At 45.2% G+C, this 27,721-nt stretch overlaps 1 protein-coding gene across 2 annotated transcripts in view; it reads left to right on the plus strand.

Moving 5' to 3' along the window:
• Positions 1 to 20,526, plus strand: part of CCDC50 (coiled-coil domain containing 50) — a 45,326-nt gene extending 24,800 nt beyond the window's left edge. Inside the window, exons 5-12 of one of the 2 annotated variants that reach the window (XM_074153075.1) lie at positions 2,341 to 2,458; positions 6,142 to 6,846; positions 9,949 to 10,055; positions 10,657 to 10,701; positions 11,194 to 11,298; positions 12,230 to 12,309; positions 13,352 to 13,449; positions 14,497 to 20,526. In XM_074153075.1, coding sequence (XP_074009176.1) covers positions 2,341 to 2,458; positions 6,142 to 6,846; positions 9,949 to 10,055; positions 10,657 to 10,701; positions 11,194 to 11,298; positions 12,230 to 12,309; positions 13,352 to 13,449; positions 14,497 to 14,516 — 1,278 coding nt within the window. In that variant the 3' untranslated portion in view covers positions 14,517 to 20,526. The remainder of the gene's footprint in view (positions 1 to 2,340; positions 2,459 to 6,141; positions 6,847 to 9,948; positions 10,056 to 10,656; positions 10,702 to 11,193; positions 11,299 to 12,229; positions 12,310 to 13,351; positions 13,450 to 14,496) is intronic. The other variant, XM_074153076.1, reaches the window with a different exon arrangement.
• The last annotated feature ends 7,195 nt before the right edge of the window (positions 20,527 to 27,721 follow it).

A 27,721-nucleotide genomic window follows, 5' to 3' on the forward strand; every position in this document is an offset into this window, starting at 1 on the left:
TCAAGAAAGCCACAGAATGGAGAAACACTTGTGAGCCTGGAGTGCGGCCCCATTTTTTGCTCCTTGTGGCACTTTCTCTGTAGGAAGACCTTAAACACAAGGCTGTGTTTCCTAGAAGAGCCTGAAAAAAGAATCTGTCCTTACCTGACAGATGCATCAGTTTGCTTGTGCAATACTTCACTTTCTTCTTACACCATTAAGTCCAAGCAAGTACTAAAGGGTTGCCCAGGCAAATATGGAAGGGCTTCTAAAAAGAACACTGGCTAAAGGATTTGTGCTATAAATGTGACCATCTACCTTATTTTTTTGGGAAGGTGAAGGGGTGCAATACTACTCATGCTGGCTGTGGGAATCGTACCTTTCCTTCCTGCTTTCTGTAGAGAGCTGCTTGGATGGCAGCAGTCTGACAACAGCTCCCTGCAATCTATCAAACCTGCTTGTTGACCATCTTGTGCTGTCGGGAGCAATCTTCAAATGAACGTGGCTCAAAGCAATGAGGAGAAGTCATAAATACTTTCTCTTCCTGCTGGTATGTGGGAACCATATACCAAGTGTGGCTGAAATGTAGCTGTGGGCTTTTAGGCTGCAGCTGGTACCAGAGTGTGGTGCTGCCGCCTCTGCTTGCAACAGGATTTCTGCAGAACTTGAGTTAATCTGCTTTTCTTCCAAGGTCCCCGCCAGTGTTATTTTGTTTGGTGGACTCCGCTGGTGATGCAGAGCCTGAGAGAGGCTGTGCAGTGCCCCAAGGGGTTATCAGCTAGCAGAGTGACAAACCTGTAGCCCTCAGCACGGTGTCTATACACATACCTTGCAGGATGCTCTGTATTACACCAGTACTGTCCTCAGGCCGGGCTGGTCATGTATTTGCCATACATGAGGGTGTAGTAGGTGCCCAGCATACGCAATAGCTCCCTGGTATCAGAGTGGCAACCAGTGTGATGCCAGTGCTCTGCTTGAGGCAGATCCAGTCTGGTGCGCAGGGTATCTAAATGAAGTGCAAAGCCTGACTGCTTACAAGTCCAGTTTGGAAGAGATGGTTTGTGTGGATTTGCAAGTCCTGAGCTGTCTCAGTCCTGGAGATAATGTGCTTAAGCCCATATATTTATAGACTTACTGTACTTGCTAGAAGAGGTTAACCTTGTCAGGAGAAGTGGGGGGTTTTTTGGTGGGGTGGGTTTTTTGGTTTGTTTTTTTTTTTAGGGTTTTTTTTTTTTTTCGTAAAGGGCCTGTGGAATCCCCAGGTCCTCCACAAAGCTGGTTACTGAGCAAATCCAATCTGAATCCAGAAATAATAGTTTGTACTTGAAGACCCATCCAATGTCCTCCAGTGCTGTCTCTGGAGGGTGCTGGTCTTAGTTTGCATTTCAGCAATGCTTTTCTTGCGTGCAATGTACAGTTTACATGCATGGCTTTATAAAGGTCCTGAGGATTAGGGAGGCTTAAATATAGCATCCAAAGAGCTAGCCTGCCCTGCTGGTATCTTCCAGCTTCTCTTCCTGGCTTCAGACTACCTCCACTAACTTGCAAGCTTCTGGGCCCCAAATGAGCATGCCCCAGGGAGCTGTTTGCTGTTGCTGGGCCTTGTTGATCCATTAGTCAATCTCGAAGGAAAACCAATTAGAAAAATGGAGTGCTATTGTCTTTGATGGCATATCTACCAAAACTGTGACAGAAGATAAACAGCTGCAGTCCCTGCAGTGCTCCTGCCTTGTGCCTAGTCCTCTCTTCCTAATGTCCCTTTCGATTTTTTCCTTCAGCCTCTGTCTGTCAAATTGATGCATTTCCCTGCCTGGCATCCTACAGTCCCTGTAAATTACCACTAGTTTGAGGCAAGTTCATGAGTTGCTCTGGGAGCTCCTTGCAGTCCAAAGTGCCTTCATCTGGAGACAGTCTTTGCCTCTGTTTTTTTCTTTCCCTGGTGGAGTTCAGGGGGGAGGTCCAGCCCATTTGTGTGAGCGGGTGTGTGCTTTTGTGACTTCCAAACCCTTGCTGAAAGTCCGACGCTGCACACGCAGTCCCTTCTGCCATGCTATGGCCGTTAGGGCTTTGCAGGCTTGTGTGCAGGTGGCACAGCAACCTACGAATCTGCCATGGGGCTGGAAGCTCAGCGGTAGGCCTTGGTGAGGTTGGACACTGGTTGCTGAGATAGTCCCTTGTGTCAGCCACTAAATTGGAAGCCCCATCCAGCCCAGGGGTTGAATATGAGAGTAACCCTGTAATTGCCATGTCTGAAAAATTAAACTATCAGGATTTTTATAACCGAATAAAGAATTTGAATAAAAGACTCTGGAGGTATGTTTTGGGGGGAAAGGTAATGCCTATTTTCTTCCATCTCTGCAGGACATTGCTCGACTCCTACAACAAAGAGAACTGCAGGAAGAAAAAAGGCGCAAGAAGCACTACCCAGAATCCCAGGGACACGCAGTCTATGAAGATAGCTATTATGCAGAAAATGGAGGTACGTTTCTGATAGATAAGGGATTAAGATCATGGCAGTATAGGTGAACCTGTTGATCTGGCAACTCTGTTTAGGAGATTTCCCTTATCCTACAGTCCTGCATTCAGCACTGTAGCATTGTAGCAGTTTCCAGGGTCAGGATCAGACTTTATTCTAGAATCAGGAAATATTTGGGGAAAAAAAAAAAGTGGAGTAGACAATTTTATAGTTTTTGATGGTTTAGAAGATGGCCTAACAGTGATTGGGTGTGTGGTGTGTGTATTTGTGCAAGCACACCCATGTTTTGAAAGGGCTTGTGGAAAAAAGACAGTAGCTGATAGTACTGATAAGCCACAGTTACTTCTGTGTAAGACTGCAAGCATGTGGGGGGGAAAAGTAGATGTAATTCCATGCTTGCATTCAAAGAGCAACAGTTCTGTGTTCTCATCTGCAATGCTGGTACAGCTACATGCATGAAGGAATAAATGCTGGTTCATAGAATGGCCTTTCAAAAATAACTCCTTGCAGGTATGTATCCAAGCATTAAAATTAGCACAACCGCTTTGAATGACTTACTGAATAACAAGGTCATCTCCACAGAATGCCTCTGCTGTGATTGTCATCTGGGACTGTACATTGTGGAAAAGATATGACCCACAGCGCTGTACTGCTTTCTCTTGGTCGGCTTTTATGATTGAATACAGACCTTCTTTAAACTAGGAGGAGAGAATCAGGGTGTGTTTAATTATGGAGCAATCTGGGAATGGCTTTGCTGTGCCTTGGTGGTGGTTCTTGTGTTCTTTCTTCAAAAAAGAAATGTGTTGGGGAAGGGATGGGCTGCTTTTAATTAACAGATTGTGAAGATGAAGATCAAAGCTCTTATTTCTTATTGTCATATCAATGGCATTGGCGATTTTAAGTGTCTTTATTTGAATTTACACAAAGTATTTTAGTTTCAATTGGGAAGAAGTTCAAGGATGAACCAAGGATGGCCAAGAAAACACACAACACAAAGTGCAAAACAGTAACCAAGTGGAAACTCCATGACCACAAGTCCTGCTACATGTACAAACCTGGGAAAGACTTTGATCTTGGAGTCTTATGGCCAACCCACACTTCAGTTTTTCAGAATTAAAAGGTTCAAGTCCCTGGAAAAAATATAATATTGGGTAATAGTGTTGTCATGCAGGGATGGTAGGACAGTATGGATTTCTATAACAAATCAGCTGACAAAAGCCTGTGACTCTCTGAACTGATACTGTCGTGTGGATTTGGAGAGCAGGATATCTTGTGGGTCTAATTTTTCTTCCTGCAATAATCTGTAGTCTCAGAGGTAAGGTGGAAGGTGTTTTGCCTGACCATTCATAGTGCTGCTCTTCATCCTCATTCCTTAAAAGCTAGAAAGGACTGGAGTGGATGGTGATGTCTGGATCATCTAGTTCATTGATCTAGAAGATCTGGAACCTCTTAAATACTTGGGCGCCATGTATTTAGCATGTATTTAGCACCATACTTTAGCATCTTCAGTTTGCATCATCCTCATTACTTGTGAACTTAAAAAAAGCCCTTTTGTTTGGGTTTGAGTCTGTCTTAAGACTGAATAAAAATTTAGCCACATCCAGGAGGAGTGTGGATTAGGGCTATTGCTCCAGAGCAATCCGAGCTCTTAAAAAATGGAAAAATAAACATGAAAAAATAGAGTTCCTTCCAGAAGTGTCTGTGCCTTGGAAAACATTTCTGTATTCACTCAGTGCCTTGCTGCTTGGGAGAATAACACCAGGGCATAAAGAATGCTTACACAGCCCCTGCGGAAGGTGGTGCAGGAACTGATGCCTGCTGAGGAGTTAATCACCCTGAGATACCCCAAAAGCAAACCTCCTGCTCGGGCTGTCTGGCATAACTGTGTCACCTGCACCGATCCTGTCCCAACACGGCCACACTGTACTCCTTTGTGATCTACTGCTCTCTGCTGCTATATTCATTGAGCTTTCCTTAATAAGAAAATTGAATTAATTCTTAGGCCCTTGTTGTTATAGTTCAAAAACTGATTCTTGCTTTCTGGTTCTGGTCTCCGTTGTTCAGTAAGTCATGTAGATTGTTTCACTGGATATTTATTTTCTGTAAATCATGTCAATGGTCTAAAACTGAATAGAAAAACCCACTAGTTAACAGGAACTGCTGTGGTTACTCTTACGGTTCTTGGATTTTTAAAAATATACCTGTTCTGGATAAGTCACATGGATTTGTTTCCAAGGTAGATTTTCTGTAGGCTGTGTTTTTGCTGGCTCTGAAAAAGTTTTTTCTGAATAGAATGACTTGCAGGGAACACTCAGTTTTGGTGTGTGGTTCCCTCCCCCCCCCAAAATTTAGATGATTGTAAGGAAAGCAGAGCTATTTATTAAAACAGAATGTAGTTTGTGTGCAATGAAATCTATTTTAAATATTATTAGATACTGTAAAAAAACTCTCAGCAGTGAAGGAAAGAAGGAAAGTCTTACACTGGTGTTTTGGGGTTGGTTTTTTTTTTATATAGTTCTGTTTCAAATCAGCCTCTGCTTCAAGGAAATTTTTTTTTTTCTTCAGAAATGCGCCTTCATTCTGAAAAGCTGTTGTAGAGATAATAGTTCACTCAGTGCAATGATTCAATGATTTTTCTTAGCAAATAGGTTGATTGGAAAATAAGTTGATCAGCAGATTGTAGGCAGACTGCTGCATCCTCATAGCTGTGTTAGGCTTATTACGGAAACTAAAAGCAAAGAAAATTTCCACCTGCTTTTTGGAAAGCACAGAGGAAACAACCCCACCAAGCTGCCGAGTAAGCGGCTTTTCCAGCTACATTGCTGAGGTCAGGAGCCTGTGTTTTCTAAAGTCTTATCCTGCATTTAAATTTCTGTAGCCCTCTGTGCAGTCAGAGCCTAACATTTAATTTGGGCAGTGAATAAGTGCAGGCCCTGAAACTTCTGGGTCTGCAAGAGAAACGTGACAGTCTGTGGTGGAAGATATTTGGATGCTGCAGATATCCATCATCTCATTCTTGTTTTGTGGGGTTTGTTGGGGTTTTTTTTTTGGAAAAAAAAAATAAATCCTATCCCACTTGTCTCTTTCTCTTCTGCTTTATGTGGGTCTTCCCTCCATTAGGTAAGGCTGTTTTCTGATGAAAAACCTTGTGCCCGAAGCCAGGGCAAGGCACTGGTGCTCATAAACCAGTATCCAATCTGACCCTCTGCTTGGCCTCTCCTGACCCCCTGTTGCCTCCCAGCCTCATCTGCATCTTACACCCTCCTTTGCAACCCTTTCTTGGGTGGTTTCAATATTCTGCAGCAGTGACATGTCACCAGGAGATGAGTTGCTCTGCTGGCTGTTTTTCAGACCCAATGGCATCATTAAAAGCCCTTCATTCCACAGACCTGTCCTTGTCTTGGGAGGAGCTCGGACACATTTTGGACCTGTGCTTTCTGCTCCAACCCCGTTGCCTCCCATGCTGCCCTGCTGCTGGCCCGGCTGCCATTTAACTGTCCCACATTATATCCCACAAGCATTATATCCCTGTCATTTTTCCTTCTGATCCCGCTATGCTTCCCCAGTATTTCCAGCTTCTCCTTGCCTCAAGCTCCCTTGTCTGCATGCTGTGAGTCTGGCCTTGCTGAACCGCCATTAACCCCTGCACCACTAACCTGCTCCTTGTTTGTCCCCCCATTGCTCAGAGCACCCCTGGGATGACCCCAGAGAGAGGGTTTCTGAGCCTCGCAGGGCACGCAGTGGTGACAGGCGCACACACCGGCAGAGAAAGCACCGAGAAGCGCCCTCACCTTTGTCCGACGGTGTCTCTGAACGCAGGCATTCCCCCTCGGAGCATCATCGGAGGTCTCCTCAACCAAGCAAGGCCAGCAATGGCCATTGGCAGGAGCGGAAATCAGCCAGCCAGGGAAGGTCCAGGAGACCTCCCAGCCTTGACCTGGAAAGAGAGGCTGAGCATGGTGCCTTTGACCACAGCAATAGCTGGGAGCCACGGGAGAGGAGAGCAGCTGGCAGGGAGAAGGCTTGGAGACCTCTCAGTCTTGACCTGGAGTCGGAGCATGGACTCGCAGACCAGGTGCGGCGCAGCAGAAAGCCAGCAAGGCAAGACAGAGAAAAGCACCTTCCTCTTCTTGAGGTGGAACTGGAGGCTGAGCAGGAGACCTGGCATTGGGGCAGCAGCCAGGTGATGCGCCCTGAAAAGCACAAATCTCGTCACCAGGGCCACTCGTCACACAGGACAGTGCATGACGAGAAGCTCCATGATACTGAATCTAGAGATGATCATAGGAAGGGTGAGGAGAGAGACTGCAAAAGGGCAGGACACAGGAGACCTTCCCCCTCCCAACACGCTGTGACACAGGGGAAGGTTGGAGACTGCCAGCGACACACAGGTAACCGAGTGATGGAGAAGGCTTATGTACATGTGGGGATGGGCCTTTGTGTTGCCCCATCCTGGTGTCTGAAATCTGTCTTGTTTCCTTTGAAGATGCTTATCTCCAGTATTCACCTGCAATGTGTACATGGTGAATCCTGCCCAAGTTTCTCCCTTATTTAGTAAGATTCTTCTTACCCATTAATGTTCTTGCTTTGTTTATTTCCTGACATGTTCCATGGCATCAGAGAAGATGAGTAAGAAGGTATTGTAGGAAATGGTGCCCTTGGAATCCTGTGTTTAAGAAATAAAATGAACATAAAAAAACCCAATCAAACAAACAACAGCCAGCTTTTATTTTCATGATGTATTTTGTGCTGTAGTCTCCTTGCACAGGAGGAAAAAAACGAAACCTAAGAAAAAAATCAAATGTTATGATTACACTCGTGTTTTGTTGATTTGGGATGCAGGTCTGTGAGTGAGGGCAGTTTGCTTAAGTTATAACAAGCCAGCAATTTCCATCTGCTTTCACTGAAAAGCCTGCTGGCAACATAATCAATCCACTTCAGGGAAAATTCAGTAGTGGCACTAGGTGTCCAACTGGGCTCTATTTGTAAGATGGGGTTCTTCTCAAATTCTGTACAAGTGGATTTTTCTAGGAAATGGGTACCTGTGTGGTGCTTGTTGCTCGATAATACTTGTGACTGGTGGGCTTTAAAAATCCAGACCCATCTTTCTGCTTTTAAAACCACACTGGGGGTGGTGTGTGACATGTCCCTTAGTGAAGAGAAAGCTCTGGGGAGACCTTATAGCAGTCTTCCAGTACTTAAAGGAGGCCTACAGTATAGATGGGGAGGGACTCTTTGTCAGGGAGTGTAGTGATAGGATGAGGGGTCACGGTTTTAAATGGAAAGAGGGTAAATTTAGATTAGACATTAGGAAGAAATTCTTTACTGTTAGGGTGGTGAAACAACTGGAACAGGCTGCCTAGAGAAGCTGTGGATGCCCCATCCCTGGAGGTGTTCAAGGCCAGGTTGGATGGGGCTTTGGGTAACCTGGTCTAGTGGGAGGTGTCCCTGCCTGGGGCGGGGGGGTTGGAACGAGATGATCTTTAACATCCCTTCCAACCCAAACCATTCTATGAAAGTAGGAGTTCAGAGACTTGAATCTACCTCTGTCAGTGTGGGAAACTCCTGCATCAAACTGTTTTTCACTTGGATAAGGTGGGGATGATAATGCGTGTCCATCTCTGGAGATGCTGGGAGAGTTATTCTTTGTCTTCATTGTGCAAAGGTTTTCTTTCGGGAAGTGGAAGGTGTTAACCATGTCTTTATATAATCAGTAGGTTGTGATTTACCCTGATACAATGTAGATCCGAGTGACTCAGTATCCCATCACATTGAGTCGAAATAGCCAGAAGCTCACATCCTCTTCCTGTGGGCCATGGTCGTGGTGGGCTTTGTGCTCCCCCGAGTGTAGGCAGAAGTGATGTGAAAGTAACATTTATTGTTTTCTGAGCAAATGAAGCCTGGCACAGATCAGCGTGTGAAGAAAGTTCAGTCTCAGGCTGGCCAGCAAACAATTCCTGGAAATTTACTTTTATTCTTCGTAGAGGCAATGGTGTACAGGAGCCTGTCGACCACACTGTTGTTCATTCCAGCATGGTAAAACTGTGTTTACCATGGCCTTGGAAGCACTGGGAATAATTTAACTCTGACCAAACTGGTGCTTTTTGCCGGCATTTCTGTGCAGGCTGGAGATTGCAGCTCTTCACAGCTTGGATTGTTCACACTGTGCGGGGAAAGACCAGGTCATACATCTAACAACAACATGCCAGAGCTGAAGTTTTCTCTTTTTATGCTAAGATGGTTTGTAAGAGGGGTGTTAATTGCTTAAGATCATTGATCGGCTGACTCAAAACAAAAAGCAAAAAAACGCACACACTTCCTTCATTACCTGAAGAGAAGATGCGTTTCTTATTCCACAGTTTTATTCTGGGTTGACACATGAGGTCTCTGGCCCGCTGCAGTTTGAAGTTTTCAGGACAGTTGGTGGAGGATGATGGGAGTTTGTCAATAGATTCACAGAAAGTTGGGGTTTTTTGAGGTCGGTTTGTTACTTCCTTTTTTTTCCCCTTTGGCCTTACCTGATGGGAAGGAAACTGATATGTGGCCCAGTAAGATGTAACAGGTATTTATAATAATGTGTAAACAGTGTAGCTGGAGGCGTGAAAGTTTTGAGTGAAACTTACTTACTCCACTTGGCGTGGAGGACAGACAGGCATCTAGAACATTTGTATACTTCAGACATAAAGCAGAAAGCTCATTTTGATGTCTGAGATGTCTGAACAATACAGTTCAGACTGCAGATGAGAGGAGAAGGCATTCATTGTATGTGAGTGAAGTCATGCATTTTATAACAGGGGTACAGTGAGACTCCTTTGATGGCCTGGTGCGAATAGACCCTGGAGAGTCTTTCAAAATGCAACATTTTAAATCACTTGGAGATGGTTTAACTTTAAAATAAACAAACAAATAAAACTCTATACTCAAAGCAAAAACTGAACCTTGTATGAACTTCAGAAATGTTTACTTGGCTCTTTTCTCACTGTAAATTTTAAAAATCATGGTTCAGCCCAAGGAATAAATTGTCTGAAACCTCATGTGAGTCTGTCCCAGGCAACTTTTGCAGCCCATGCTGCCCCAGTGGTGTGTTCACAGACTGTGCTGCACTGCTGACAGATTTTGGGCTGCTCTCTGCTGCCCAGTTTTGCCGGTATATCTGTATCAATGCAGAGCGTGGAAAAATTACGATTCCTTTGCTAGCACTGCTGTATCAGCAAAGATTGCTTCAATGGATATGGCCTCTTCAGCCGTATAATTGCATTTGCCATGTAAGACATGGTGTATCAGACATTTCTATATGCAAAGCAGAACCTCCCTAAGGTGTGTGCTGTGCCTCAGCTAAAGGTACTCTCAAACCAGCTGTCTGCCTAGTATGCTGTCATGGTCTCTGCTCACCCTGAGTGGAGCTTTTGCAGGTGGCTGAGGAGATGGTGGAGATATTCTTACCAGAGCATTTGGGAAATGGGTGACTTGATTGTTTTCTCTCAATTCTCTAGGCACTAAGTTGAGGGGGATGCATCAAGCCATGTACGACACACCCCGAAGCGAACAGGAATTGTCTGATGCAGAGATTGCTCGGAAGCTGCAGGAGGAAGAGCTCCTGGTAAGTAGAGAGGGTGCATTAGTCAAGTTGAAGGAACTAAGGTAGCTAGTGATGACAACTTTAATTTGCAAAGCTTTTATGTATGATAGTGACTGAGACCTAAGGTCTTGCTACTGCGCATTCTGATAGTTAGCTTTGTCTCCCATACGTACACATATGGAGTGACAGCTGGCATTCAGCCAGTAGAACCCTGTTTTCTGAAATAAACACAATTTAATGACAAACGAAAATTAAATTATGAAAGCAGACTGATATTTAATGAACATTTCTAGGCAGGTAAATATAGGCTATAGTCAGTGTGGTCAGCCCAGAAGTGAGACAGGCCAGTGCCCATCTTTGAGAGAGAGGGCAGCAGGGTGGGCAATGAATCATGGTGTGGCCTGGCAGATAGGCAAGGAAAAAACTCAGCTGAAAAGCTGAAATGACGGTTTGGTGTTGTGAGGTAAGTATTGAGCTAGCTGAGTATATTTGGAGAGGATGGTAGCGTATTTATATGGGCATCTACTTGCCCTGCTCAGTAGGTTAATGGGTATGAATAATTCAGAAGCGTTACTCTTTTCTCTCTGTTTTTATTGCCCCCCTGCCTTTTTTTTTTTTTCAGGCTAATGAGGAAGACCAGAAGGCAGCTCAAGTAGCCCAAGATGAGGTGAGCAAGAAGTCAAATGTTTGCAGCTAAACCACACTTGTCCTCTCTGACCCTCTGGTTGTTTGTTTCCCCCCTTGTAGGAAAGCTCAGGGCTCCAGTGGGGTTTGCTCCTTGTTGATTTTTCAGGTATATACTCAGGCTGGCCAAGCTGGGAGTTGCACTGCCTCTTGCAACCATGGCAGGGGAAGGAAGTTCATGGCTGTCTAAGAGCATATCATGTAACTGAGCCCCAAGGGAGGCTTAGCAAAGATGCTGCAAGATGAACCCCCCCATTGAAAGAAAAGGCATGAAGGGCAGAAAGGCTCTGGCAGTTCTGGCATGTCAGCCATGCTTCATGTAGTCAGTCTTAATTCTGCTCTGTCAGTTGATTTCTGATCACAGATGGGTGAAATCCTGGCTTTGTACCTTTCCCATTCAGCAGCTGTCCATAGGAAAGGATTTAAATAACTCAAATCCACAAAAGTAGTAACATGTCTGTATTTTCCCTTCTAGGAAATTGCCCGGCTCTTGATGGCTGAGGAGAAAAAGGCTTTCAAGAAAGGGAAGGAGAGAGAAAGGTCTTCCTTTGAAAGGAGGAGGCATGATCCAGACTGGAAGGTATGTCGAGCTTCAGAAGGTACCACAAATGAAGTTCTATGTTATTTCCATTTCTAGAGGGAGGTTAGAGTGTGTGGTGAGCGCAAATGGAATGATGCAGACTATTGCATCCAAAGAGTCTTGCCGCTTCCCAAGCCTTTTGGAGCCACCTGCTTGGGTAGATGCTCTTTGGCTTCAGCCTCAAACAAGGTAAGTCTTGGGCTCTGGCCTTGGAGGTTGTCACTGGATATCACAGCACCTTGTGGCCTCTCTCAAGAACTGCAAGTCGTCCTGGTGCAGGACCTGTCCTCTGCTGAAATCCTGACTGTAGCAATAAAAGCAGTAGTTGGTTCAGTTCTGTTTGTGCATCGCAGGTATAAGGACAACACAGCTGCTCCAGTTGTCACTCTGCTTCGTAATAGAATTGACCCTGTAATGAAAATCAAGTCTAGGTTTTTGTACGAGTAATACTACAGAGGCTTGGCTAGCTGATATGGAAGGTGATAGGAAACAGATTTCATGGTCTGTGCTGCTAAGGTGCTAAAGGGGGTGTTGTGTTAATCTTGGGGCCTGTTGGAGGTAGCTCCGATGTTTTCAGTGTCCTTACTGTGTTTGAGTGGTTGCAGGGGCACAGCTGCGTGCAGCTGGGCCCTCATGCTCAGCCCAGCCAAGCGCACAGTCATCACACTGACTATTTTTGACCCTAGCTTCGGGACAAGTCCACCAGCACTGTCTCATATTTTGAGCAAAAACTGAGTTTGGCTCAGCAAAGCTGAGCTTCATTTGCTGGAAAGTAGTCCTGATATTACTGTTTGCATGTGTCTGGCTGTAGCTAGTTGCGTGTATAAACTGATGCACGAAAGGACTGCATGAAGCTATGGCAGCCTCAGTGTGCTGGCTGGTGTCTTGCATGGCACACAGATGAACTGCTTTCCTTTCTTCTTCCCATCAGCATGATGCAAGTGAGTCCACGCGCTCAAGGTCAAAAGAAGGGCCTGAAACTCAGCGACACAGAGGTGACAGGTCTTCAAGGTGAGCTTGAACCAGCTAGTAAAAATGGGGAAATGCAGTCAGGAAGCTGCTCAGAAGATGAGTCCTAAGGAGGAGTTGTGGGGCGACCACAACTGACCCACCCACAAGGGGCTTGGTAGAGAGCAGAGGTTTTAACACTGAAAAGAGACAGAGGGCAGAGAGCTCATGAGGTGTTTGGCAACATGCGTCACTTGCTGTGCTCATGGCATTTGTCCATATTGGTCTCTGTGCCTGGTGCTGACAGAGATTGATGAGCTTGTGCAGTGACATTTGTTAAATGGCAGAGAAGCATTGAGAGGGTTAAAGACCTTCTGGGGATGTGAAACCAGATGTCATCTCTGGGCAGGAAGGAACAATTTTAATGCATTTGCACAGCTGCTCCCTTGGGTTCTTGCTCCCCAGTTAAGCCCTGTACACTGCTCCTGCTGCTGTTTGTGGACATCTACCTTCAAACAAGTATGTTGTGCTTTGGGGTACCCCATCCCAGAGCTGGTGGGAAGGTGCTGTAGCTCAGTCCTTCTGAATCACTTGGTACCCTTGTCTGATGCTCCTCATGAGGGAGTGAACCCTGGAAGTGACCCTGGTGGCTTTGATTTCTAATCCGGGTATGAGCCTAGAAATTCTTGTTGAATTTGCAAAAGAAACAACAGAAGAGGTGCGAGTGGAGACTGAGAAAAGTCTTATTAATATGGTCTGGGGTTAAAACTGGGCAGGCATTAAACACTTCAAAACATGGCTCTCTTGAGTGAGGTTGAGGCTTGCATCAAACTTCATAATGGAAATTCTTTGTTTTCTGACAACTTGAAACCATTATTAAATGAAAGCAGTCCATGAGAAGCAGTAAATACTGTGCATTTCTCACCACAGAAACACTGACGGGCTGTGCTCAGAAGAGCTGGTCTGAAGGTGGAAAGTCTGGGCCAGACGCAGTTTGCATCAAGCTGACAGGGACAGACCAGGCAGCTGAGATGTTGCTTTTGCCACGTTGTTATACTTTTGAGGTGTTTTCCCCCAATGCTTTTTATTTCACTGTGCTTGGCAGGTCACAGCCTCACCTTGATGACTTTGAACACACTCGATATTACACAAGCCAGCCCAGCCCCTTGCGCCAGAACCCCAAACCTGAGCACTCTCCTAAAGGTAGGATCAAGCCCATGGCTGCCCCCACACTTGGGTTATTTGACACTGTTTTCCTCAAGTAACCAGCCTGCAGGACAGGTCGTTTGAAAGAGGGGCATTAATAGAGAGGAGGAATGGATCTTATTGCCCCAGCAGGCAGGTGATGGTATTCAGCGTTCGAGTTGTACTGGCTGAGCGCATTGCAGGCTGAGAGACTAAAAAGCTGAATGAGTTTGCCTTGAGTTTGTCAAACTGCTCTCTGCTTGTCCTCTGTGATCTCTTAATGATGAATGACTGTAAATCCAGGCAGCAGATGAAGGAGAAATAACGAAAGACAATGACATGATGGATTTTTGGTGACTCACTAGTATCAAGCAATCCAATACAAGACAAAACCTCACAGTATCACCTGTCTGGCGGGCAAATGGGATGATCAGGCAGAAGCTTGTCCTGAGAACAGGCTTGTTTTGTTCCTGTAGCATCTTACCGCTGCTTTGTTGGCTCATTTCCTGAAATCACCAGGCACAAGAGCTGTATGGTTAGGGTCACCGTAGCCTGTTTTTTTAAATCCAAATACTAATTGTCTACAGCCTCTGGGGGGAAGAAAGGGGCAGCCAGAATTTGACTCAGTTACTCGGATTTCTTCCAGCTCCACTGATTGTGACTTAAATTTTGGGAACTAAACTGTCTACATTTAAAGTTTGGGAAGCTTTTGCATTCTATCTTCATCAAACAAGCTGGAAAGTTGATGGCACTTCATATAGTCTCTAAACCCAGCATTTGTTTCATTTTCTTTAGTGAGACTGTGAAATGTGGCTGCAGTGCTATTCACAGCCTAGAAGAAATGCAAATGTCTGCTGTCTTGTGGATCTGTCCTTTTGTTTGCATACTTTTGTCCTTTTGTTTTGTTACTACGGGTGGTTCCCATTTTACCATTTGATTTTACCAGTGGCCTGGAAGTCACACGGACATCCAAGATGGCAGGGCAAGTAAAAGATGATTGTAGGTAGTATTTTCTTCACCAGGATTTATCCTTACAGACTTTTTTCTTTCTTTTTTACTTTCCAGGTTCCCGTAGGAAGCAGTAAGCTGTGCTAGCCTTTGCTTTGGTACTGACTCTTCTGTAGCAAACATTACTGGAATTGCCAGGCAACTTTCTCGATTCCTTACCCAATGGGAGGTACACCCTCTGCTCCCAGGATCTCCTCTTTAAGTGTCATCATATTAATAAGGAACACTTGTTTGTTTCAATTTCTTACTCATATGTGATCATTTAAGCAGTGCAGTATAATCTAGCCGCCACAGAGCTGTGTGAATCAACTAGCTGATTTAACAGCTCCCTCTTTGTTTTCAGGCTTTCCTCTTACTTTTAAGCTTTGGCTGGAGCTTTGACAAATAGACATACACATACAAAAGGGAGGAAAATCCAAGAAATAAGTTGGGTTATGGCAATGCAGCAGTATGTCAGAAGTACAAGTCCTTTCCTTATTAGGGTGACTTAGCAAAGAGTTATAAGAGTAAACGTGTTTCTTCCTGTGCTGGGTAAGACAGCGGAGCCAACCTGAGAGGGTCATGATAGCTTGCAGAAAGGAGAGAGCGTCTTCATAACATACAGCACCAAAAGCCAGAACCTGGGACTAGTGAGGAAGAAATTTGCCTGCAGAACAAAATTTCTTAACTGTTTTATTTCTTTTTAAGGTTTCCAGCAATTTGGGTAGAGTGTGTAACCAGGCATTTAGCTCCAGGATATAGTTAAGAGGAAATACAATTTCAGCTGAAATTATACCTTGTGTGCATGACTTTTAAGACGTGCCAGGGAGTTGATGAAGCTGTGAGTTGTGGATTGGAAAGAATCACACAAACAGATTTAAATGCCCGAAGGGACCTCTGTGGTCACCTGCTTTGAGCTTCAGTGTGGTAGAAGCCAAGGAATTTTTACGAAGCCAAGTAGGAGCTACTGTAACTTCTAGCTCAGTTGCTGATGCAGTTGAGTACGGTAACTTGTGTCTGAACCTGCATACGTCTTGGAAACATGGGACTAAAGGAGGGCGATATGGACATCGAGCATTGCATCCAAAATCTACAGGTACAGGCAACTTTGAGCTAGACACAGGATGCTGAACAGTGCACACAATATCTGTGCTGTCTCCCCTCTACGCTGCTCCTGTCCAGCACCTCAGGCAGACTCCAGTCAGGATAAAACTATTGATCTCTGGAGCATAGCTGGGTCTGCAAGAAAAAGTTGTCTGTATAGATTTTCTCAGGCAGTGATTTTTTTTTTTTTTTTAAATTTCTTTTTCTTTCAATGGCTTGATTTCCCTCCACTCCTTAAAAATAATTATTCTCTTGTGCAAACAAGTAGTCTTTTCCCTTGGCCTCCTCTCATTTCAATTCTTTTGTCTTTTTAATCATTTTTTGCCATTTTTAAGTGCATTTTTAAACTGCCAGACCGAGCATCTGGACACCGGCTTGGAGTCTTGTTCATCCAGTACAGGCTAGTTATTCATTTGGCAGTCTAGTTCATGGGAGCAAAGCCTGGCTGCGCTGCCCCTGCAGCCCAGCTTCCTTATTGTCCGACATCAAGTCTGTCCTACCGTGCTCTTCATCTGCTGGCAGCTGCAATTCTGCTGTTGGGTTTGCTGAGGGAGGGAGGCAGAGCCATGACTGTTCTCACCCTCATCACCCTCTGCCTGGGAAAGGCCCCAGACAGCTCTGGAAAGCTTTGTGAAGAGCACGTGCTGGTGTGGAGCGCTGGTAGGAAACTGGAAGAGATCATGACACTCTGCTCTTGCACTAATGCACCGTTCAAGCTGCAAGGCAGCTGAAAGGCTTTACCCTTAGCTGTTGTCCTTGGTCAGGATAGTTACTGAGGCAAATCCCTAGGAAGACAAGGCATAAGCTGCAAGGGAATGTTTAATACCGCAGCATAAGCCCTTGCCTTGTCTTGACCAACAGCTCAAGAAACCTGTCTCCTATCCCTACTAGTGTGTTGGCAGCACTTGTGCTGTCGAGAACCAGTTAACCCCAGTAGACCTCTGTTCCAGGCATACGCTAACCAAAAATGTTGTAAGGTAGGATTTGGTGCGTTGGCAGCATCCCATTAGCTGCATACCCTTGCTTCCAGACCACGAGCTTACTCACCTGCATGAGCCCTTAAGTGACTCACGAGCTCTTGCTTCCTGCTTCTTCTCAGGAAATATCCCAGCCAGCGGCTAGATTGTACTGCCCTTGCCTTGTTCCCTCTTCTAGTTCCGTCTCTGTCCATTCAGAAGTGTTAATGTTGTTTTAAAGGATCTGGAAAAAGAGCAACATAGACCGTACTCTTTTTTTTTTTTTTTTAAATTTTATTTGATAACTTGGGCCAATGTGGCAACCTCATCTGCAATTACTTTATTTTGTAAAAAATTATTTTTGTATTTCATGTAACAGCCAAAATTTCTACTGCTAAAAATGCCATTCTTTTTTTTTTCTATGAATTTTTCCCCTTCATTGCCATCAGAGTATTTATTGTTGTGAAGTGGATGCCTGATGGGGTTTTATGGACTAATACTTTCTACAAATACCCCATTCCAGGCCCTGCTGCTTGTATCATCTGGTGCACTTGTGAAAACTGGATGGGGAAAAATCTTGCCAAATCAGAAAGTGGTTGTGCTTTGTACCCATTGTGCATGGGGAAAAATGGTGACCTTCTTTAGAGGGAAGAGGAAATCACTGACTAGGAATTCAGCCCTCCTTGGGCCCCTGTAGCTGGCTGTGATGGGCTTTCTTGCATTGCAGTTGGCTGATGTAACTTCTGTCTTCCCCTAATGTCATGAAGGCCCTGAGCCTGGTGACCTTTGAAGAACCTGTTAATTCAGGAGGGATGCTTCAGTGGGAATGCGTGGAAATGATATGAGAGAAAACTCTGGTTGATTTTATTTGGAAGCTGGGTAAAGTCTGAAGAAAACCTTAGTGCTTGTTCTGGGAGCTGCAGGATCTCCTTAATGGCCTCCTTGGGCCAGCCAAGCTCTCTAGCCATGGCACCGAGAGACCTGAGCCCAAGGGAAGGATCCCAGCAGCGTCTGCTGCTTCCTTGGATGCTTTCAGGGAGTGTTGAACACTTTATGGGCTGCTTTGGTCTATATACTCCCTTAGTTCTTGCCTTTTTATTCTTACTCCCTACGTTTATTCATTTGCTCTCCCTTGTAAGTTTTCTCCTGTTTTATTTTACCATAGTTCTTGTGAAAAGAGGAGCCCTGAGGTTTTGTTAGAAGGGGCTGACATCTATCGAGAGAGAGAGAGAGAAATGCTGAGGAACTGAGAGGAACAGTAGCTGAGATAAGCATGTAGTAAATAGGGTATAAATACAACAATTAGCCATCTAATATACCTTGTGGGCCTCATGCAGGTTAGAGACTTCCTGAAGCAAAGGTTGCAACTGGATTTGCATGTTTAGTAACCACTTTTGAAAGGAGATTCCATGGTCCCATTGAAGTCAACCAGAGTTGAATTACGATCATGGATGAACATAGAGCCAAGTCATCTTGGGGCGCAGCAGCCATGGTTCTGCTGAGACTCAGAAAATGCAGCTTGTTTAGGCGAGATGCAAAATCACCACCTTGCAGGTGTGTCCCTGGAAAGAGGCAAAATGAAGTTGATCTTCTTAAAAAACAATCAAAGCAATATTTCCTTTCTATGACAGAAAAATGTTTAAGTAACTTTATTTTTTCTTTGTCTTCCCTTGCTAAGTTTTAGTAGCTTTGCCTATGGTTTTGCTCTGGATTTAATAGCATGTCAGAGCCCTTGCTGGGACCCCTGCCCTGGTCGTTCAGGTCTTGCATCCCTTTCTGACTGTGCATTAACAAGGCAACAGGCACCATGAGGAAAATTCATCACCGTGAAATCCTGGCACTTCCTAATCCCTTTAGTAGGCACATCTCGCCAGCAAGAGCTCTCGCCACCTCCTTGCCTCCGTCCAAAGCACAATGGTCTGCAGAAGAGAGGTCGGGCGAACCCGAGTGATCGTGCCTTACATGCAGGGATACTCAGTGTCTTCAGCAGTCTGAGTCACCTTGCTACGAAACACTGTCTTAACGTGGACTGTACAGCAGCGAGAAGCGGTTGCCGTTACGTGGATAGATCCAACAGGTTAATCTCATCTCTTTTAAAGAACTTCATGGTTTTGAACTTTGTGGGGTGGGAAAATATCAGCTGTTGGGGAATAGATGAAGTCTCGTCATTGAATTTCTCCTCTTGAGGAGGAATGACAGAAGTTACAAATGCTGCAGTTTGCTTCACTCTGTAAAAGGGATCTTGTATGTACAGTATTTTTATATCTCTGCATTCCCACCTGTCAGGATTTGAATCAGGATTAATAACATTCTCTTTCTTAAGGGAAAAAAAAAAGGATTTTTATTTTTACAGTGCTAGACCTTTGTGCGTTTTTTTTTTTTTTGTGCCAAATTACAGCCACTGTTACGTTCTAGTGTTTTCATTCAGTTTACTGCTATTGATCAATGTGTATATTATATATTTTTATTATCAAGGTTTTTATTTTAATTCATATTAACCTGTATGCAAACTAACTGTGGATTGCTAATTTATATATAAAGGGGAGCACTTGGAGACAGTGTGAGGATTCCCCTACTTAGTTTACACTCTTGTAATCTAGTGCAGCAAGTCCATGAAACTCATTGCTTCTTACACAGGACGATCTCTGGGGTGTCTGTCACCCCGAGCAGATTGCTCCTGCCGTTCCCCCAGGCACTGCAAGGCTGGGTGAGAGGCAATAGGAAACGAAGCACAGCTCATAGCATGGACTGATGCGTGACCGAGTTCTCTGCTGTCCTGTTCCTGGCAGTGATGCCAGGGAGGATGCTGCACAGGAATTACCACCTGGGGTGACTTTGAGGGTTCCTCTGCCCTATATCCGTCCCCAGCTGATGGACACATTTGGTTTTGCCCCACTCTCTCAAAATGCTCAATGAGTGCTTAGTTTTGCAGTTGCTTTGGGAGGTGAGTGTGGGATATAGTGCTGAGGCACAGCAGTGCCCCTCGTGTGAAGTGTACCACAGGCAGCTTGTCTTTTTTTTTAATGCTGAGGACAAGCATAAACCTACAGAGATCCATCCCAATTTACTGTACTCTTTAAAGTACGAGCCTTAGCACATTTCTGGCTGTGCAGCACTGCTGTGGGGATTCTGTCTGTGCTGCACACGAGCCACTTGGACTGCTACACCCAGGACAAGCTGCGGGGCACAGGTTTTGTGTTGAGAAGCTGCACTGCCCTCAGTTTCTGGGCTGGAGAGACCATTGGCTGCTTCCTCCCCATGGGTAGCACAGGGCAAGGCTTAGCTGTGCAGTTTGGGCTCTTCCAGGAGAGTCCCAGAGAGGACAGTGGCACACACAAATGAGTATTTTCTACTTCACAGTAAACAAGTTCCACTGTATCAGTGTTCACTCTAAGTAGACTCCACGGTGTGTCTCCAGCTGCATCTGTGCACTGCATTATAGTTAATTGCCTCGGAGAAATAACTGCAGTTGTCTCATTTAGCTCTTCAGGGTAAACTTTCAGCCTGTTGAATCTAAATATTAGCCGTGCGATAAGATGGATTAGTCAGAAGGCTTAAATTCTTCAGAGCCGCAAGTGTACCCTGCGTTGCAACAGCTAATCCTTAAATATAAATTGCGCACTGACAATAAGCCGTCTATGCAAGCCTAGGTTTATTTCTTACTTTTGACTGTTCACTCTATAATTTTATCAGGTTTGGCATAGAACTTCTGAATGACTTTTAACCAAAGTATCATGTCCATGTGTGTATAGCATGTTTTGCTTCATACTCCTGAATTCTCATTGAATGTAAAGGGAACATTGCCTTGCCCCATTTTGTTCAATAAACCGCTGTATTTTGTTATCTACCACATCCTTCTGTTCCTCCGTGTGCTTTTCTGGGAACACTGAAGCAGGTTACACAAGAGCAGGAGAAAACAGCGCTTCGTTCCACCCTTGGATGCTGGAGCTAAGCTGCTTCTACCAATAATTATGTTCTTCCAGTGTAATAGATGTAGCAAAACAACAAATTCGTATTTAATTTGATTGTTTTGTGGCCAGAGAGATGGAAAAAAAAAAAAAAAAGCTATGTAATATCTTGGAAAGGATCTGGACTGTTTCATTTCCTGAGGCTGTGATACTGAAAAATAAAGCAGTGTAATTATTTGCAAGAGTAGGATAGTTGTTTTTTTTTCTTTATTGTTAACATAGCTTTTTGGTCTGCAAAAAGCGTGCTTGAAGCATCCCAAGAATAACTTAGACCTGCAGTGATGGGACTGAAGGCGAGAAGGAAAAATGGCAAATGCCCTGTGACTGCCTGGTCTTCAAAGGTATCAGCTGAGGATGCAGCCACATGCAGCTCAAACATGAGCGGACACAAAGCCATTTCCATGTCATGAATTCAGCTGGTGTCTGAATATGCTAAAATAATGGGGAGGTTACTAAGTATAAACACTGGATTTTGAGTCCAAACTGTAAACTTTTCTTAAATATTTATTTACTCATTTCCCTCGAAGTCCCAAGTATAACCATTGCACAGGGGAGCAGGGAGCCCTTTCATGCCCCACTGCAGGGTGCACCGGGCTGTCCCTGCATGGGCCGGGGGCTTTCCTTCCCCAGGGGCTTGGGTCTGTGTGGGAGTGAGTGCTCTGACTCCAACTGAGTTTGGTTTTGGGCTTGATTCAGAGCTGTGTCACAGCACTACCCCAGTGCTTTCAAATGCCCTTACATCATCTTTACCTCCTACCAACTCCATCTTGGAGTCCCATAGGTATTAGCAGTGAGGGGAGGTAGGGACCAGCAAAATAGTTAGAAAAATGAATATACTAGGATGTTGGCTAGCAGTGGAAGAGCCTTGTAAAAACAGGGCACTCGGAAGTGTCAAGAGCTCTGCCAGCGTACAATTTATTGCAGCCTCTTGTCTGAAGTGACTGGGTTGGTCTGTTTTCTTTGAAAGGCCTCTTTCATGCCAGCCTTGGCACTTGGCTTTGGCGGTGGTGGGAGGGGGGCCAGCTGGAGCCCTGGGCAGCATCTTTCACCTGCTGCAGGGATATGCACACAGAGGACTGTATGTGGGAACCGTAAAAGGAACATTGAAGAGCCCCCTGGGGACTTTTTTTTCTTCTTTTTTTGCTGTATCAGAGGAATTGCTGATCTCTGGCTTGCCAAGTCACATGCAGCTCTCAAACTGTAAGGACAGGGGTGGTGATCCATTGCGCCAATGGTGATGGATCCAGGTTTCCCAGGTGTCCTCCAACCATCAGAGCAGGTAAGCCGGCAGAGGCTGCTGGAAGTCAGCATTGCTCAGTACCCAGCAGCTTCACTGCCCACTTGGCTGCTTCAGCCTGCACTGCAAGGCAGGAGCTGCAGGTGGCAGCTGCCATCTCCCAGCTGTGCTTGTGTCCAGATGTTCACCTTTCCACCAGGTCCATGCTTTGTAACTGGGGCTCTCACCCAGAAAGACTTTGGTGTGTGCTGCTCATGGCTTGGGAGGGCTGAGCCTGCGGAAGGAGCTGCAGGGCTGGGGGTGCTCACGTGCAGCCGATAAATGGCCTTTCACGTCCAGATGGACAGCCAGGACTAAACTGAACTGTTGTGTGATAGCTCACGCTTCACATTGGTGACAGATGCTGGTGGAGAAACATGATTCTTTTACCTGGAACTGCTTGTGCTCTTGTTCATGAGGCAAACCGTGGCTGCAGAGTGACCCAAAGCCTGAAGAAGCTGGGGGAGTTGAGATACAAATGGCTGGATGTACTACATGTGGTATGTATGTACCGTTCTCAGTTTCCTGGAGAGCTGGTGGGTTACAGTTTGCCTGGAGGTGGAAAGCATCCCTCTGCCATGTGAGACCCTGGGTTATGCCTGAGACTATTTCTTCTCAGTCTCAATATTGAGCAAAACCAGGCCTTACATCCTGATTCTTTGTGCCATCCTGCTAGCAAGCAGGCGACAGCTCCTGGCACCAACCAGTTATCTCGGGTCAGAGGTACTGTGTCCATCACCATGATTTGTTCTTTCAGAGACAGGGATCCTTGAGCAGCACCCCGAGTCCATCAGTTCTATCCTGCTTCACCCTGGCCAGGCTTCCAGACACAGTTAATGGTAAAACAGATTTAGTATCAGGCTGCAAACCAAGTGCAAAGCAAGTACAAAACCTGAGTCTAGCAGCTGGGAATTTGTTGAATGTCTGTGCATCTCTGACCCCAGAGAGCCCCAGACAAGCACCCAAGCGGCTGTGCCAAAACCTGCTCCTGTTTCATGTTGGCAGTGGTGTGCAGCAGCTCTGAGCACTGACGCTTTGGTTTTCACAAAATCTCCTCTCCCCTGATGCTGCTTTTGCCTTCATAATCGTTCCCCTGTCCTGCCCTTTCCCCCAAAGCAGACATCCTAACTCTACCTCAGTGACTCACCTCATGGCCTTTTGAGGCCAGGCATCACAGACACAACTAGCCCCTAGCTGGTGCTGGGGGCTCCAGGACCACCACATGATTTCTATTTATGTATAAACAGCGTAATGCCGCATCATAGGACTGGCTATTTTAAATTTGGATGCTGTTTCATTTTTATTAAAACACGGTTGACATATGCAGTGCCTAATTATGAGCCAGAGTAACATGTGTGTGTCGTGCTAATAGGGTTTATGCCCAGATGAGTGCTGCAGGAGCACACCAGGGCTGAGCACGGAGCTGGGAAGGTCACTTACCCAAAGCATGCTCCACACCGTGGCCCTCCTTCCCTCTTCATCCTTCCCAGGTACAGGCAGTGTCCAGAGGGTGATGACACGGCCATGTATGTATGTGTCACCAGGGAGTACTTGGGGAGCGTGAGCTTTGTCCTAGTGAGGCTGGAAAAGAGCTGATTTGTAGTTTTAACAGTTACTGATACAGCAGTTGGAGGTTTACCAGGGGAAGGTGGTGTTTGGAGAGGGGATGAGATGTCCAGCTACACAAGGTTTATTCCCACCACTGGCTGCCATCTGCCACACTGCACACTGTCCTGAGAAGTTGTGCTCAGCCTGTCAAGGGACACACAAACCCCATTCAAGCACTTCACTTATGTATTTTTTATTTACTTGTTAATTACTCACAACTGATGAACTACTGAAGGCCAGCCTGAGGGTGCATGTTAGTGTCCAGGAACTTCCCTACTGTAAACTGTGCAGGCAGGGCTGGAGGAAGAGATTTCTTGCAGTCTTCTCTCCAAAGGCAATGGGAGGCGTCAAGAACAAGGGTTTCTCAGTGAATTTCTGGTCTGCTAGCAAGCCCAGGTAGCTTGTCCTACTGGAAAAGTCCTCAACTGTGGAAATGTGTCCTGTGCACAGACAGGACTGTCCCTGTTGCCGCAAAGAGCCTGGGAGGGTCAGTGCAGAACATCCCACAGGAGAAGGGCATGCATCATTGCAGCACCTGAGGCAGAGAGAATCCACAGCTGCTCCAAGTATGGCCATAATTGCAGATCTGACAGCAGCTGTGTCCTGTTGACAACCCCAGGGGATAAGAGGCACCAAGAGCAGCAATACAGGCAACTGGAATGGGCAGGTATCTGTTTGCCAGGGAGAGCTGTAATATCCCAACAGCAGCAGATGACTAGGTCTTCCTGGTGGTTGCTCTTCTGGGAACCTAAGCCAGCTCTCCTGATGCCAGGGGCTAATTCAGCTGTGCAAATGTGCAAGTTAAAGCCAGTTTGTTTCACCCCTGAGGATGCTGAAACAGCTGACCAAAGCTGATCCCTCCAAGCCCTGGTGTTCTTGGTCTTCTGCACTTTAAGCTGGGAAGAAACCAGTGCCTCCTGGGTTCTGGCTGACAACAACAGCTCCTGTCAGAAGCAGGTAGGGTAAGAAGGGATGGCTTTTCCTCTCTGTGGGACTGGCACTGGTAGCTGATTTCAGGAAGATGTCTGCTTGAAATCAGGGTGCGCTGCTTGGGCCAGTCACTGCAATTTGGAAGTCACTTCCTGCTCAGCTAAAAACATTTTGTTTTCTCTAAATATTCTTCCAATTTACGAGTTGCAGGTGTGCAACTTGTCACTCTGCCTACTCCTTCTTCTCCCAACCTATTCTCCCTTGGGAAATGAAGAGCAAATTAAAAACACAGGCTTGAAAACAAACTTGGATTAATAAAGATAAATTATAATAATCTTGAAACAAAACCACAATGAAGGTAGAAAAATGCTTTATTTTCCTTTTATGTGATTTTTCTTTTTGTACCGATAACAGTTAAAGTGCAGCGTGCTGGGCCCAGGGACACTCCAGAGCAGCACATTTTATACCATGGCTCTCTCTAGTGGCCAGACCACAAACAAGAAAAAGACTGTGTGGCTGCTCGGTGGCAGAGCTGCAGCTGCATCTCAAGACAGACACATTTTACCGCACCAAGGGAGCTGGGTTTTGGGGTGCTGACACCCCACAGCAGAAAGCAGGGAAGCTATAGGCTCCCCTCTTGCAGATATGCCTCCTGCATGGACTGATCAGGCCACAGGAGCAACAGGTAAATGCAGCCCATAATCCTACCTGCGAGGTGTGCCGATGGAGGAACCAATCTCAGACAGATGTACTGATGGTGCTTCAGTCCCGCAAAGCTCTCAGGGTGTAAAAGTCAAGTGGGATGGGTTAGATGAAGCCATTTGAAGCCTTTATCGAGTCAAAACTCCTGGACTGATGGACTGAGCATCACTTTACAACTAGATGGGGCCAGTTATTCACAGTATAGCTGCATCATATTGGTTACAGACAGACTTCACACTTTGAGAGTTCTACCATTGCCTTGCTCCTTTCAGACACTGCAGCTGGGAATAGACTGCAGAGAGGATTCCTCCTCTAGGTTGGCCAGTGGTCTTTGGAGGCCTCTGGTTTTTTTTTTTATTTCATTTGGCAGCATGGTTGGTAATAACCATTGGCACCTAAAGTATTGATTGCTTGCAGGGTAATATTTGGGCAATTTTCTTATTGACAGTATTGCATATTTTGTATTCATTTCATTATAGAAATTGTGTGCCAGAAACATGGGTTTAAATGATGTCAATTATGTGGCAAAGCCAAACACTCAAAAATTTAGGAAATAGCAGAAGTGAAATAGTAGAGATAATATTAATTTAGCCCCTTTGCCAGTACACGGCGTAAGCCAGATAAGATCAGGGTCAGTATTTTTCCCTGTACTCTTACCTCAGCCCCAGGGCAAGCTCTCTGGGTGTTCAGCTGTGACTATTGTTGTTTACTGCCATCACCTCAAAATAAAGCCAAAGTTCCCCAAAGAACAGGAAGTTCTGCTTCTTGACAGATAACACAACCACCCACCCGCAGCTCCAGCCAGGAGCCAGTCTCCACCACCTTCTCTTATAAGCTCTTGATGCCCTGAAGCAAGTGGCTCTTTCCTTTTATAGCCAGCGCTTCCCAGCTTGCTCTTCTGGGAACAGGCCCTTTAATGCATAGAAAGATGCTTTTTCCCATCCTTCTGATGGATTTAAACTTTTCTCTGCTTTTGTTGTGAGTATTTTGGTTTACCTTTTTCTAGGTAAAAATGTAAAAATCCTCTAATACCATTAGAGGATTAAGAATTTACTCTCACATACTAAAATTAATTCCCCAGCTTACACTTCTTGCCCCCGTGATTCTTGTAGATACTGGTGTGAAATACTTCAGCCTCTACTTCAAAGGGAGTAAATGGTTTTCCCTGGCTTGCAGTGCTTTGTTGCTTTTTGGAGAATCTCTTCTTGTGGTGGTGTGAGCACAATCCCAGTGAAACCTGTGGCTGCTGCTTTGCAAAGAAGTTTGCAGTGACTTTTTGACGTGTAGCACTTTTAGGAAGCTATCCTGGATACCCATGTGTCAAGCCACCTGTCTGAAACCTTAGCCTTGCCAGCCTGCCCTCCAAAGGGAACTGGTGTGGGTGGCTTCTGCAGCGCTGGAGGGTCAGGATGTGGTGTGAGCTGGTACAGGGCACTGCCCCAGGCCCTGCAGCCAACCTGCTGTAGTAAACTGCCAGGAACTATTTTAAACTTTATATTGAACCAGTGTAGCCTGTGGAAGAGAGATGTTCTGTAGCAAAACTATCACTTAGTACTGTGAAAGAGGGGGGGAAAAACACTTAAGGAAACCTTCCTCCTGTTAAATCATTCCCCTTTTTTTGCTGTGCATGAAGGTAGAAAATGCATTGCTGTTGTGGAGAGTATTAGGAACTTCATTGCAGGAGTTACCCACTTACCACTGCTTTGGTGCTGTACCAACCTGAAACAGAAAAAAATCCCTACCCTAAATTTCTTGAGGTGCACACGTAAGGGAGAGGCAATAGGGCTATAGGAATAGCAACTCATTGATGCTGGCTTTTTTTGCTGTTCCCGTTTCTTTAATTGTTTTTCCCTTGCTTCAGCTGCTATGTATGCACAGCTGTATGTATTTTCCTGAATCCCATGGACTTAAGCATATCACTGCTCTTGTATCTGGTCCTTCTTGTGGTATTTACCCTTTACAGCTTGATTGGGCTGTGTATTACTGAAGGCTGCCTGCTACTCAAAGGGCATTAGAGAGTTGCATTGAAATATTTATGTCCAGTACATTACTTCATTAAGGAAATGATCTAAAATGAATGGAGATTGAATTATGCCCAAAATGCCCTATAAAACTGGATGCTGACTGATTACTTAATGGTTCTCCTGATACATGATGCATTAGAGGTCTATGTTGCTTTTAATATTTCATGGGCTGAACCGTGTCTTACAGCAACCTCAGACTGTTGTTTAATGGCATTTCCTTGTAATCGAGTGTGTTCCCTTTTTTTTCCCTTGACATACGTGGTGTTTTCATGGTACATGAATTGAGGTGTCAAAGTATATTTTGTTCTTGAGAATGTAATTGAGGTCACTAAACAGATCACTCCTGTTTTGATGCTAGGAAAGAAGCCTGTTCAGAAACTACTCCTGCAGCTCAGGAGAGTCCTTGTGATGTGTTTTGCTTTTAGCCACGTACACATTAGCTGTCTCCAAACTCACCAGCCTGTGGTTAAAACTGAAAGAGCTTAATTTGGTGCTAACCACTCAACAGAATAGACAGCATAAAGCTTTTATCAAACTTTTTAGTTTTCAGGGCTTTTAGCAAGCTTAATTTGGTCTTCAGTAACAGAGAATGAATTCTTCTGGCCTTGAAGAGCTAATGCAACTATTAATATAAATGTTACAGGATGCAAAGGAACACTGCAATAGGTCTTTCAAACACTGCTGTCCTTACTCCCAAGTATGTGGTGCATATTCCTTTCTATTCTGGAGTCTTTC

Source organism: Numenius arquata, chromosome 9, assembly GCF_964106895.1.
Source record: "Numenius arquata chromosome 9, bNumArq3.hap1.1, whole genome shotgun sequence".
Taxonomy (NCBI): domain Eukaryota; kingdom Metazoa; phylum Chordata; class Aves; order Charadriiformes; family Scolopacidae; genus Numenius; species Numenius arquata.